Below are 15,084 nucleotides of genomic sequence, written 5' to 3'. Positions count from 1 at the left end.
TACAATCAACGAAAAATTAAATGCGTTTTTGCATTCTTCATCGCTGCTTTTTAAGTCCTTGTCTAAAAAGCTTGCATTAATATTTTAAACATCGCGTTTCACTACTTTTTAAAGAATTGAAAGCAGACAACGTGTTTCGTCTTTTTCCACATGAAAAACGTCTGTAGAAATCAATTGAAATAAATTACCGTTGGACATTGTTCCCAACCACCCACCACTTACTCCTAAAACTATGCAGAGGGAGCGAAGACTCGGAAACAGAGGTCTTTTACCAAGTTATTGATTTGTGTAGTTTTAGTCGTAGTTGCGTGGTCCAGTGCTGGGGAACTGTAAGTCAAGAAAAGGCGAGATGTCTATTGATCAACCCAGTATTAAATGTCGCAAAGGCTGATGCTTATTTTTAACATTACAAGAGTAGAAAATTGAACTAACATGTACAGACCTTACAATATTGTACCGTAGAAAAATAATTTCCAAAAGAACGATCGCTACCACTTTTAAAGGAGCACTCGTGTAGCATTCGCAACGGCAAAAAAGGCTCGGAAAATTAGAGCGCAGTAAAGACGGTTGTTCCCCTTATGTGTACTCTAAATAAATAACAGAGTGTCTTTAATACTTTCGAGGAGTAAGATCGCCAGAAGAAATCTAACTTTCTTGCTATTGTTGAAGTTATCCAGGAAGCATTTTCTGTGACTAGTTTCAGATCAAGGCTGGAATGACACACATGCTCTGCTATCTTTACGTCACGTATACGTGCAGGTCACGCGAGTTTATTTACCTTGAAAACTTTGAACTTTTCTAGTTGTTAAAAGCAAGCAATAATAATTTTTAGTATGTAGAACATTAAGACGAAAATTATATGGAACAAGAAGCATATTTTAAGAATTAACATAAGTGCATCTTGCATCAGCAGTAAAGTCATCAGCTAACAACCCAACAAAGTAACAGGATCAATTTTTTCTATATTTGATATTACACTAAAGCAAACATAGTGTAAGTCATATGTTGTACACCAGCACTGCGACGAATATCAAAATTAATCAGAACAATTTAAAGCCAAGTTTACAACTTTCTGGTTAATCTGAAGCTATATGACTTACAACGCAGAGAAAATCAAAGCCACATAAAAGAAGTTTGTTGTATTTGCGTTGGTTTTTTTTTACAAAAGTGAATCGCCTTTTGCGATTGAATTGAGGTTACTAAAGGTCAAACATGGGTACATGAACTGAGAAATCAAGCACAAAGTGGCTTTCAAATTTCCTGGTAAATTGCATGTAGCATATGTCCAAACTTATGGTTGTAGGTGATGTAGGCTATTGTCCAGAAATCTCCATAAGTGAAATGCTACAATGATCATGATTTCAGAAATCACATGATTAGTTGATTACGTATAGTATTATCATGATCACATGATAGTATATCCTCACGATTTGAATTCAAAACATAGTTCTAAAGATGCCGACCTTTTGTTTAGTTTTTCTCCTCTTTATAACGACGAACAGTTTGGTTTGGGAATGACAACAACACCTAAAGTTAACGTTTCTTCATCTAACGCAGCGTGGTCCAACTTCTTTTCATCGCGGGCCAAAATCAGAAAATTTTTTTATCTTGCGGGCCAATGTTTTTAAATTAGAACTGAAGAAATGTGAAATTAGAACTGAAGAACAATGTGACACTGATATTAGAACTGAAAAAATTGTTACGCATTACAAAGGATCATTCACAAAGTTTTTTGTCAATTACAATAACAAAGAAACAAAAATTGAAGTTATGTTGCCAGATTGAATCAAAGCTGACTATCAGTTCGCGGGCCAAAAAATCGGTGCTCGCGGGCCAACTTTGGCCCGCGGGCCTGCAGTTGGACCACGCTGATCTAACGTTTGCACAAAGAAGGCAATCACAAAACAGGAAAACGCAGACAACGCGGCAAGCACTGCAGCCAGCATTTTCGATTAATTGCAAACCACGCTTCGGGTTAACTGTAAGACCACACATCCGTGCCAACAATTTTAAAGGTTATCTTGCCGACAACAAATTTAATCTGATTGGGAAGTAAACTCGCTTCTGTCTCGTGACGTTGCTGTCACGGTTCTTCTGAGTTCGCCTTGGCCCAACCCATGAGGCTTTGTTCAGGAAATTAACTGGTTGTTAATTTCTAATTGAACTTAATCATGGTCCATACTCTCTGTTTTTGTAAAACATCAAAAACTTATTATATTTTGGTATTAACTTTATTTGAATAAAAAAGAGAAGAAATGACGATCTGCATTTTGTGTTTAATTCAAAACTTGGTTTTCTTTAAAACTCAACAAATGCACGGTGCTAGGTAGAATGCTGTATAATTGCAGCGCTGGTATTAAGTTTGTGATGATATGATAAGATTGCCTGCAAATAGAATGCCGCATAGACTGTTTGCATGCCACTGTTTTGTTTACGGAAATCGGCAAAGCAAAGCATAACGTTGCGTAATCGATTACTCTCTGCTTATCGTACTAAGTCGTGACAAAAATGTCGTGCATGCCTGCTTTGCGTGTGTTGTTATTCATAGTTTTTCAATGCGTCACAGTCTACGAAGTTAACCCTAGAAAGTGGTCGACTTTATTATGTAGCTGTCACAATGTTTTTATTTAAAATGTAATCGTTCAAAGAAGCTTCAATATAATCAGCTTATGCAGTTGTCATTCCTGTGTTATTATTGCTGAAGTCTATCAAAGCTCACTGTTGAGATATACACAAGTAAACAGACTTTGTAGTGAAGTGGGCAAACCTTACAGGTTAAGGTACCATACACCACTTTTCATTACAAGTTTAACGCTTCAAACATTGATAAGAATTCAGTTCTTTTAACATTTATACCAAAATATCGTATTTATTGGAAATGTTTGGTATTATATGAAAACTAATTGTATACACATTCACTTTCCCAAAAACATATATTGCAAGTGTTTATAAAAACGAATCCTACTTTTACCATGTTTTATCATAAAACGAATAATGTTAATAGATTTCTATGGTTGTACCATCCACTTCAGGGATTGATCTTTCCCACCGAGTTTAGTTTGTCCAGTTTAGCAGCAAATTAGCTCTCAAACGCGTTTGTTTACCAAACATCAGTCTCTAGACGCGGGCACCGCGCCAAAAACATTATTTTTACTCTCTCGATTTTTAATGTTTTCGAAACTGGCATTTTGTATGAATACAACGCGTGACTTGAGTATGCTTTTCGGTTTCCTTGCCAGTACCTTTTAACCTTTTACCTAACGCCTTATTTTCTTACCAAAAACGTTTGGCCATGTCGCTATATAAAGATAATTTGCAACAGTCGAACTACCTTTCTGAAAAGGCGGACTGCTGTGTAAATGTGAAGGCTGCACTTGCTACTTGGAGGTGAAGTTGTCGATTTGATTAAAGTAAAAGACTTGGAAATGTTGCCTGGAAGTGGACACTTAGCTGTGAGCCTCGCTCTGGTTTTCGTTGTCGTGCTGACCCTGGTCCGACAAGGTAATTTCTCGCTTCGTTTTTTTCCTGGTAAAAATAAACTTAATGGTGAAAGAAGTTTATACTTTTATTTCTAAGTTTTCTTTTTTCATTGATAAGCTTTATGACGTCATGTGCATGATGTTTCTGTTTAAGTAAAACGCTTCTTTTTGAATTGTGTCTTGCCTTAGGTCATAAATGCTTTTGTGAAGTTTTGGATATTTGTTTGTATTCAAAATGTTTAAAAACTAAACATTTTGTTCAAACTTAAAATTCGGTTCAAAAATTTATACTGGAACAAAATGTATTGTTGCTGGCACTTATTTCTATTATGAAACAACTACTTACGCATTTTTGCAGTCCACAGTTCGTGTGGACAGACAAGTTACACCTCCACGGTAGGACTTTTGAAATCGCCAAATTTTCCTAGTCTTTATCCCAACCGAATAAACTGCAGGTGGACGATTTCAACTTCAGTTGGCCAGGTGACAGTAAGCTAACAAAAGAAAAAATCAGTAAGCAAAACATTACTCTTAGCGTATATAACAGAGTACTACAACGTTGATCTTTTTCTGTCTAGTTTGTTTGTCTGTTCGTTTGTTTATTTAACTCAGTGCTTCTCAACCTTTTTATGCGGCGACCCAAATTTTAAGCGTAAGTTAACAGCAAACTCTGGCGACCCTATACTACACCATACTAATCACCAACCCTAATCACTATACTAGCAACCACTGTTGTAATGCCACAGATACATTCGCCAATTATCAATTTCTTGCTAGGGAAATTCGAATTCATAAACGTCAAACGAACATGAAATTGATAACGGTACAGTTATGAAAGGCTTCGTGAACTATACTATAGGTGGCGACCCAACCAAATCAAACGGAAACTCACTTTTGGATCGCGACCCGGTTTGATCGGTTTGAGAAGCACTGATTTAACTTATTTGTTTGAGATGGCTCATGCCATTGTTTTTGTTACATATTTGAAGATTTGAAGTTGACTAAAAGAAACTAATAAGAAAGAAAGTATGCAACGTCATATGTTGTTGTACATGACCTTACATATTATTCAGAGAATCATAATCACACTTTTGTTTAAATTTACAATAACTACACATGTCGTGGCTGAATGTGCGGCTTTTGGCTAATTCTTTTCAACAGCAACTTTTACGCTTCCACTAAAAGTGTGCAAAATTGCTTCGTCACCTTCAACTTAATGCTAGTTAAGTTAAGTCATATAGCTCTGTTGGACACACAAGTAAAAAAATCTTCTCATATGTCGAGATTCCACTTGTTTAAAACTATGTTGTTGACAGGTTCTGATCATCAAATTTACGAATTTTGACTTCTATTCGTCCGGTTGTTACGACTATATTATGATATACAACGGTGGAAAACAGGTATTGACACAAATGCATGTTTCATGGAAAAATTCTATAAGCATGATTGATAAACAACCATTCACGTAACCAAAAACCTGAGGAAACATTCAATTTCAAAACATCGTCCACACGATTAACGCAAGTTTTTTTGTTTGGTAGAGCAAGCATTGTTCAAACAACTCTCCAGGCACTATTCGTTCCCAAGGCAACAACGTAGTTATTCATATGGTCACCGATGGTTCAAGCCAAAGAAGCGGGTTCCGAATGACGTGGTCGTCAGGTGAACTGAAACTTTTTTCTGAAACATAGTTAAATTAAGAAAAAGTATTTGCATTTAAAAGGTTAGCTTTTATCTATTAACACTTGCTATCACGATTTTGTGATTGTTTTGCTTGAAGTAATGATATAACCTAAACAAGTTATTGTGAAGCATACCGCATTTTGCTGTTGCTCGAAAAACTATGTACAAATAAATAGAAAATTCCGATTACACCTTATACAACTTTACACCAAGTACAGCAACATGTCATGGCGACCAAAGAGGAAAAAAGGCGTTTGTCCTCTTCCTTGCAAATTGACTTGCTAAACTTTTATACGAGTTAAACGGCAACTTTAACGTTTTTACGTCTCTGCAGTGCTTTGTCGGAGATTAAATTTCGTGACTTGTGAAACCAAGAAAAAACACGATCCTCTCTTGCTATAGGTGTCCACAAGCGTCATAACCCTGTTTATGAAATTGTATTAAATCAAACCAAGTCAAATCAACTGAAATCATAAAATTTCAATATAAAATGGTTAACTTAAAAAATAGAAATCAGTTGCGGTCAATTGTCTTACCACAACGACACGGGAACACTGGTCTCGCCGGGATTTCCTCACAACAACCTAAACAACATCAACTGCAGTTGGACTATCGCCACCGTGCGGGGACAGGTAAGGAACTGAATAAAACGATGTTTAGTTATTTGTAGTAAGTTGTCGATGTGGTCATCAGTTAAAAAGTTGTTTCAATTTTTTCAGGTTCTTAAAATAAATTTTGACTCGATTTCCTTGAAAGAAGATCAAAAATGTCGCCATGAATACGTCACAATAGTTGACGGTGGTAACCGGGTATGTCATTTTTTGTAATTAATGAAATGAAATCTTTACGCATGATCGTGACGTTGTCGTTGTTGTGACGTGACGTGACGTTGTCGCTTTCTACTTAAACTAAAGATTTTAATCTTGTTTTGCTCCTGTCCTTAGAAAGATTTGAAATGTCAATTTACATTTTTTGCTTATACTTTATCATTCAGCACACCTTTTGTGGAAAAGAAATCCCAGGCAAGTACACGTCTCAAAGCAATTCTGTCGTGATTAAGTTCCAAGTCGATAATAACGATCCTGGTGGGAGTTTTAAACTAAGCTGGTCATCAGGTAGGTACAAACTAAAATAATATTTCAAGAAATTAAATTTTCTGTCTAAGTTTGCTTGTTTTATATAACCAAACATCAAAATAACGCTTTTTAGCGAACAAACAAACACAACCTCTGTTTTATTATTATCTGTTTTCGGTCAACAATACTTATAACTTATTGCCTTATATATATAAAAATACTAATATGTTGTATACAAATCCTATTACGAAACTCAACAAAACAAACTCAGTCACGTAATACGTGCCATACACGATCGGTTGATTGACAGCATTTGTGGTTTTCCATTTCCATCGCTCTGTTGATTTTCCACTTTTTTGGTGGTGAGTCCAAAGCAAGTCTTAATAATTATTTTTCTACAATAATTATGTTTACAGAGACACCGTGCGGCGAAATATATTTAGGTCTTCCGTCTGGCACACTGAAATCCCAGGGCAATCTTGGCCGGTATTTTAATGATATCAACTGCAATTGGACCGTTGTTACCGATTCTGATAAGGTATAATAACTATCAAAGTAAAAATAACGACGAAATTTGGTTTAATTGAGAGAACTTACGTAATCAAAGAAGTAAGCATTAAAAGCGTTTTCCCTACTGAAATCTGTAAAAAGTCATTAAAAGTTCGTACTAAAAGCTGTATCGAAAAAAATATAATCAAGTTTTTTTCCAAATTTTAGATTTTGAACGTGAGATTTACAGAACTCTTCCTGGAATATGAAAAAAGTTGCTCCTACGACAACGTGACCATTGTAGAGTCCAATCACCAGGTGATCGTTTTATTTGAACCGTTCTAACAGCTATTTTTACCCCAAAAAGCACAAATCATAATTAAAAATAGTACGATTGTTTGTACCTCGTTACCTCTCAGCTGGTAAAAAAAAATTTGAAATAGACCTTTTTTGAGACATTTTCAAGTTTTTTTTCTGCAGAGGACATTTTGTGGAAGCGAAATTCCTGGCAATTTCTATTCACAAAACAACTCCATGCTGGTATTTTTTCGCACCGACCGCAGCGTCGTTGACAAAGGCTTCACATTGGAATGGTCATCTAGTACGTCAACGTCCTGCATTTAGTTGGCTTGTCTTCTTTTATTACACGTCTAACGTAGAACCTCATATCTTTGTTTCAAAACAGCTTGGCCTTGTAATTCAAGTATCGACGCGGATTCTGGTACTCTGACGTCACTGGGATATCCCCAAACCTACTTTGCAGATATGAACTGCAATTGGACGATTACGGTTCGAGTTGGAAATGTGAGTTGTCATTGTACCGGGTACTGATGGCTAAAATTTAAAACTGAAAAATGCCTTCTTTCTTTTTTAGGTCTTGCACATCAGTTTTGCTGATTTTTCGTTAGAGCATGATGAAAAATGTGCCAGAGATAATTTAACCGTTTTCGACGGGACAAACACGGTGAAGTGCTTTTTACTGTTCTTTGCTTCGGTATTTCTATTCAACGCTCTACACACAGTTTTCAACTTACAAAATGTTCGCGCCGAAACAATTAGGACGGTTATGTTTAACTATAATGTTGACTACTTTTTCCTTTATGTTTATTAAAGGTTTTTATTGTGGTGTTATTAGCACTGACATCAAGACCTTACGAATTAAACATTTTAAACTGACACAATGTGCCCCACGGTATAAAAATTGCCTTTCTTAATTTTTCTCATAAAAGTTATGTTAAATTTGTTCGCGCGAGATTTGTGTTTTGTTTTCTGCGACCCTCATTAAAAAATTTAATATTTTTAGTCCAGAAAGGAGTATCGTACTTTGCCGCGAGCCACAATTCTGAATTTATTTTCGAAACGCTTAACCAACTTTTCAGCTATTAATTATTTACCAAAAAAACAAACAAGTTTAATAGGTTAGATGCTGTAAAAAGGTAAAAAGTTTTTAAATTTAGGACGATTTTTGTTATATTTCAGGTCACGCTGTGTGGAGACATAACTCCAAGCCCAATTTTAACTCAGGGTAACTCGGTAAAGCTTCATTTTCAAACTGATGGTTTCAACACACAGAGAGGTTTCAAAATTGATTGGTTCGCAAGTATGTATTGCCGGCTTAAAATATCAAGTACTGGATGTTGTTTTAAATTACGCCCTATTTTGGACGTTTGCTTACAGAGCCATCTTGCGGCGAAACAAGTTTGTTTCAGTCGTCGGGAACACTGGCGTCACCAGGTTATCCAGGAAGATACTTTCATGATTTAAGATGTCAATGGACGATATCTACATCCAGAGATCAGGTAGAATTGGTAGAATTTCTGTGTTCGTTTGTATGCTTGTTTAAAACATGTCACAAAACATGGCGGAAGTTAACCGCTTTTAGCGAAACGAAAGTAAGAGAGAAACATTTCAGAAGCTAAATATCAGGATAAGAACCATTTATTTAAATTGGCAAAACTCTTATAAATTCCTGTCAAAGTCCTGCTCGTCTTTAATTAATGAGATGACATTTTTAGTGATGTCATAGCTGTAGTTATAAGCAAATGTCCAAACGTGTCGGGAAAACTGCTGTGGTTTAAGTGCATGTCATAGTTTAGCCTAAGCGTTACGTGAAACGTATTCCCGCAAAAATACATCGTTTTATTTTAGGTCTTAAGCATCAGATTTACAGAGTTTTCGCTCGAAGAAGAAGAAGTTTGCATCTATGACAACTTGACTATCAGCGATGGAAAAATCCAAGTAACAGCTTAGACTTTTAGCTTTATTTTGCTGACCTCATTTTGTATTTATTCGGGTGTTTTTTTGTGAAATAGAAAACATTTTGCGGAAATGAAGTCCCGACGACTTTCATATCTGTAAAAAACTCAATCGTGATTGAGTTCGTCACTGATCATTACATCAACGGCAAAGGCTTCAGACTTGAATGGTCGTCCAGTAGGTTCATGAGTTATGCCTTTCATTTTACAGTTCTCACTTTGTTTTTAAATTCTCCAATGTTTGCAGCTTGGCCGTGTGGAGCTTCTGTGATCGCACAATCCGGGCTTCTGACGTCACCAGGTTATCCCGAATCTTATTTTAATGATGCTAATTGCCAGTGGAATATCTCAACGGTTGAAGGAAAGGTAAAGCAGACTATAACAGATATAGTTTTCTGTTTTTTTTATTTCTTTTTTGTAAAATTCAGTTGTGGAAGGTGGATGGTACAGAAGAATTTTTTAAGTCAACGTCATAAAACTCAAGTCTTTCCAATACTGGATCCACCCAGAGATTTCTCGGGACAAATTTTACCTTTACTTAACTTATTTTAACGGGAAACAAGTGAGACAAGAGCAGAATAGGTTGAACAAACGTAAAACGATCGCTTCTCAGAAGTATTTTGTGGATCCGGCTTAAAATTGCAATGACAAAAACAGGGAAAGCATGTAGGCTATCTATGGTATGCAATAAAGTCAAAATGAACCTTTTTAGGCGTTGAATATCAACTTTACAGCCTTTGCATTGGAAAGTCATGAGAAATGTGCAATGGACAGTGTGCAAGTGATAAACAACAATAAACAGGTAAATAAACAAATAAACAAAAAAACAAATGTGATTTCATGTATTGTAAACAATACACAATAGGCTTACTTTATTTTTGCAGTGGAAATTCTGCGGAAAGTCAATACCAGATTCGTTTCTCGCTGAAACGCAATCAGTTTCTGTTCGCTTTCGGACAAACAGCGCCATTAGGGACACTGGTTTTGCGCTCGCGTGGACTTCAGGTAAAAAGTCGTATAAAAATCTGATGTGTTTCTTTCATAAAAAGTGTATGTCTTTGCTGTAAACTGTAAAGACTTCATACGCGAGCAAAACTGCAATGAAATACTCACTTTGCTGAAAACATGTTTAGCTTCCATACTTAACGAACTATATTCTTCTTCTTATAGTGAACTTTTGCGGAAATTCGATTTTGACATCTCCTTCTGGAATTTTGACTACGCCGGGATTCCCACGAAAGTATTACAATAATTTTCATTGCAACTGGACCATAACTGTTAGCAAATCCAGGGTAAGAATAAAATGATTTGGTAGAGCTGGTATACTACTCACCAAACAAAAGTTACATTGTCATATTGGCTGAGTGAGTCAAACAAAATATTGCATCATAAAGTATTTCATTTTAAATTTTTAAGTATTAGGCTAATTGTTTTATTGAAACTCCAATTTGTTAGGTGATGAATGTGAGATTCACTGATTTTTCGGTGGAAGATTCAGCGAACTGTTCTCGTGACAGCCTGACAATATACGACGGTGGCAATCGCGTAAGACTATGATAAATTTCTTTTCTTTTCTGCCATGCAAACAAATTCTAAACGCAAACAATTGGTTTGTGAATTTGAAAAGTGTAAACAATATAACACATATACCACATGCTCGTGTTTTACCCAACAGAAGACATATTGTGGCAACCAGCTTCCCAACGCATTCCTTTCTAAGAGTAATTCGATTATTGTTGAATTTCAAACCGACCATAACATCAGAAAAGGAGGTTATAGACTGGAATGGTCCTCAGGTAAGAACGTTTGAAACTGTGTCTGCGACAACTAGTTCTAAGATATTTAGTATATTAAAGAGCCAGTCATTCATTTAGTTAGAAACATGTCGGTTTTGTTAACAAAGCATGGCCATATTATGCCCTTGTTACATTATTTGCAACAGTTTGGTATACCTATTTCAACTCTTCCCAAGTTTTACAAGTTATGATAAGTTATACAAGTTATAACATACAAGCATAAGCAAAGCATAAATAACATAAGTATACAAGCTATGATAAAATTATAGTTTACTTGTTTTAACTTGATTGCCATATAAATGAATGTCTATATATATGTATAATGTTTTTATATTATGAATGGATATACTTCAAAAAGCTTGGCCTTGTGGTGCTTTGATCAATTCGGATACTGGCTCGTTGGCGTCGCCAGGTTATCCAGACGGTTACTTCAATAACATCAACTGTAACTGGACCATTTCTAGTAAAGTCGGAAAGGCAGGTTTTTAAAATCGCTGCTAAAATGTCTGGTGTCTTTATTTTCAACAATGCAGAAATCAATCATAACAACAGCATCTTTATCAACAGTAGATTTAGTTTAAAATAATTACGTTTTTACTTTTTTCAGCTTCTAGTGCTTCAGTTTTAAACTGTGCAGTTTGCGATATAGGCTAAACATGCGACAATTATTTTTAGGTGCTAAATTTCACGTTCGTCGATTTTGCGTTGGGAAACGGCCGAAAATGCACTTTAGATAACTTAATAATATTTGATGGAAATAGACAGGTAAGTAAATGTTTGTTTAACTGATATCGGTGGATCGATAATAAAGTTACTATAATGTAAGTCAATCAGTTGTGAATGCATGAAAAATTTTGTTTGACAGAGAAAGTTTTGTGGAACAAACTCCCCACCCAATTATATTTCTCGCAGCAAAAGCGTCGTAATTCGCTTTCAGACAAACAAGGATATAACCGATAAAGGTTTTCTACTACTCTGGTCTGCAGGTAAGTGAGATCTGTTTTACAGTAGCAATGATCGTTTAGGCTAAGCTGAAATTCTTCTCACACTTCATTCATTCAAAATATTTTGTTTCTCGTTTAAATTACAATTTGGTATTTCGTAGCTCCATCATGCGGGGATACGATCTACAATTTACCGTCAGGTGGTTTGGCGTCACCGGGTTATCCAGGAAAGTATTTTAATGACATGACGTGTACCTGGACAATTCACGTGCCTATTGGTCAGGTAGTTAAAAAGCTTTTGTTTTAACCTACTTAAGCTATTCAAGTTTTGTTTTCTCTTTCTTCTCTCTTTTCTCTCTTTCTTTCTTCTCTCTTTTCCGTTGTAAGTTATAGAATTTCAAGCCATCTAGACATCTAGGAAATCTATCTTTTTTATATAAGTTAATAAACACCTCGCTGTCTTCGATATCAACCTGATTTGATATAAACAATATCATCACCAAGTGAACGGGTGGAAAATTAGAGTAAACTCTGTGATATGATTTGGTTTGTCGGTAGATGTTGATCTTAAACTTCACAAAGTTTCTTCTCGAGCCCAACAAGGATTGCGGTTTTGACAGTTTCACAGTCGTTGATGGAAGTTACAAGGTGAAATATATAGGCTAACGCCACTTCGTAAGTAAAAGTACCAGCATTAGCATTAGCAGTACCAGTTTTGATGCACCAGCATTAGCAAAGCTCTGAGTTTTATGGTTATGCGGGTAGCTTTTGTAAATGTTACCGCATAAGGATTGCCAATATTAACTTACATTCTACCTACATAGGAAAGATTTTGCGGTAACTCCTCTCCTGGCATTTATACTTCAAGAAGCAACTCTGTTCGACTGTTATTTGATACTGATGCGAGCAGAACATACGATGGTTTTAGACTAACTTGGTCATCGAAAGGTGCGCGCTTAGTTACTTTCTGTTTATGCGTCAATGCTATTATCACTCATAAAGATTACCTTTGTAGAAAATCCATGTGGAAACACTGTTTATAACTCACCGAATGGATCTCTAAAGTCACCGGGTTTTCCAGACAACTATAAAGATAAAACAGATTGTGAATGGAGGATTTCGACCGAGATTGGACAGGTACACTTGCATTGTGACAACTGACAAAGTCGTTCGTGCCACGACTTCGAAATTCATGCAATTCCACTCTGATATTCATTTCAGGTGTTAAATTTGCATTTTACAAACTTCTCACTCCGAAGTGAAGGTGCGAAGGATGGAAGTTGCCGAAACGACACTTTAACGATAATAGAGGGCGATAAGCAGGTTTGGAACTTTGCTTTTAATCGTTTAGCTTCTAACGTATAAATTGGGTCATAGAAAATAGTATTTACCTAAGGAAAAAGCAATAAATTTCATCTTTCTGTTTGACAGGAAAACGTTTTTTGCGGAGACCAGATACCAAATGAATTAATTTCCCAGAGCAACACCATAACTTTGCAATTACATACGGATGAAGTTCTAACAAGCCTGGGATTCCAAGTCGCCTGGACATCTCAAGGTTTGAAAGTTTGGGCATCTCTCCACCTAAATTATGCTCTGTTTTTGTTACTGTATTCCAACTTTTGAGTTGCAGTTTTAATGCAAATAATTTTTTCTTATTTAGATTTAAACGAATGCAACAGCAGTACGAATGAACATCGGTGCCATTTCAACGCTTTTTGTACAAATACAATGGGAAGTTATCAATGTTCCTGCAATCTTGGCTTTTCTGGAGATGGATTTTCATGTCACGGTAAGCAAAAAAAGTTATTTATACCTTTGCGAGCTGCAAAAAGGACATCAAATAGCTTAGAATAAATCATTGGAAAACTTTGTTACGCAAGCGTACAAATTAAGTAAGACCTGTGAAATCCAACCACAAACTCACAACAACACCAAAATGTGCAGCGAAACTTGCCTAATTTTAATATTTCCAAATTTGTTGTAAGATGTCGATGAATGTGCTAATGACACCATTGTCCAAACTTGTCACACCGAAGCAGTTTGCGTCAACACTGTCGGCAGTTACACCTGTGTTTGCAATTCTGGCTTCACTGGGAACGGTACAACGTGTGCAGGTGCAATAATGATGTATAATGATTTACTATTTTTTGTGAATGATTTTTATCGAAGTGTTTATTTTCAATGTTCCCTCTGGGTATGAGTCAAAATACCGAAAAATTTGCTCCTCAATGTAACGAATTTTTCATACAACAGACATCGATGAATGCCAGAGTGATGCAAATAATTGCCATGCCAACGCAACTTGCCTTAATATCCCCGGAAAATTTGGATGTCTGTGTAACGCTGGTTTCAACGGAAATGGCGTCACTTGTGCAGAAGAAAAATAATGTGTTGGACGAATGTTTATTGAAGACAGCCAACCACTTTCAAATATGTACATGAAGCAGTAAACCATTTGAAAATATATCAACGTCACCAACATCATACATTTTTGCCTAGTATGAATATAGCATCAAAATAATACTTCAAAAATAATATTTTGATATAATATATCAAAAAAATACCTTTTTGCGTGCTTTCTAAAAACATTTAAAAAATCAATCGGGCCATATCTGAAACACGGTGATATTAGCCAGACAAGATATATATTTGCAATTTAGATGCAAAAATTAGTTGATGAAATTTCGGTTTCACCTGTTGTAAAACGCAATAAGAAAAAAAATTATTAAGTAAATACATGCATCCGCAATGTAATATACAGAGTACAGACTAATTGCAACGATGACTTGTAGCTGAGCGTCTAACCTTTACAAAGTTGCATATCATGTACTCATACAATCGAATCATGCGAATCATCAAAAGTTCTGTTTTTAGTAGTACATCACGTGCAGACAACCTCGTGCATTGCAGGCGTCTCATTCTCTCTCTCATTTTCTAAGTGAACAAATTCATCTGTTGTTACGATACAATGGATCATGACCTAAGTGGAATCACCGACTCACCATCTTTCTGAAATACAAAACGTACCAAACTTTTATGCATCTTTGTGGGTTAAGTCTCACGAGCCGAGCCAAATATCAGAAACATTTATTCTTTTTTGCAATTTCTAAATGTCGGCAAATCTTTATAATAAACTGATATTTCATACCCAGCAGATAACAAAATGTTTTCTCAGAACTCTTGTCATTTCTTGTTGTTAATTATAGATAACATTGCGTATCGATAACTTCCTGTTTTCCCTTTTAATTCGTGACATGAATATCCTGCCTGCCTATAATGCGTGTATTATTCATAGTTGTTCAATGCATTAAGAGTACTAAGATAATCGCTGAAACATGGACATTTTTATGCTGCCGTGC

General features: G+C 35.8%; 1 protein-coding gene across 1 annotated transcript; it reads left to right on the top strand.

Moving 5' to 3' along the window:
- Positions 1 to 3,276: 3,276 nt before the first annotated feature.
- Positions 3,277 to 15,083, top strand: LOC143459337 (cubilin-like). Its single transcript, XM_076956438.1, has 34 exons — positions 3,277 to 3,501; positions 3,838 to 3,962; positions 4,796 to 4,879; positions 5,021 to 5,141; positions 5,673 to 5,794; positions 5,882 to 5,971; positions 6,157 to 6,277; positions 6,655 to 6,776; positions 6,956 to 7,045; positions 7,208 to 7,328; positions 7,413 to 7,531; positions 7,602 to 7,691; positions 8,207 to 8,327; positions 8,405 to 8,526; positions 8,876 to 8,965; positions 9,040 to 9,160; positions 9,230 to 9,348; positions 9,695 to 9,784; positions 9,867 to 9,987; positions 10,153 to 10,274; positions 10,438 to 10,527; positions 10,658 to 10,778; positions 11,137 to 11,255; positions 11,454 to 11,543; positions 11,644 to 11,764; positions 11,884 to 12,005; positions 12,281 to 12,370; positions 12,547 to 12,670; positions 12,738 to 12,859; positions 12,944 to 13,045; positions 13,154 to 13,280; positions 13,386 to 13,514; positions 13,711 to 13,839; positions 13,979 to 15,083. The coding sequence occupies exons 1-34, from the start codon at positions 3,426 to 3,428 to the stop codon at positions 14,110 to 14,112; spliced, it is 3,807 nt and encodes a 1,268-aa protein (XP_076812553.1). The 5' UTR covers positions 3,277 to 3,425; the 3' UTR covers positions 14,113 to 15,083.
- The last annotated feature ends 1 nt before the right edge of the window (position 15,084 follows it).

This window comes from Clavelina lepadiformis, chromosome 5 (genome assembly GCF_947623445.1).
Source record: "Clavelina lepadiformis chromosome 5, kaClaLepa1.1, whole genome shotgun sequence".
NCBI classification, from domain to species: domain Eukaryota; kingdom Metazoa; phylum Chordata; class Ascidiacea; order Aplousobranchia; family Clavelinidae; genus Clavelina; species Clavelina lepadiformis.
Note: the sequence above shows the minus strand (reverse complement) of the source record. Positions and strands in the feature narration are given on the sequence as shown.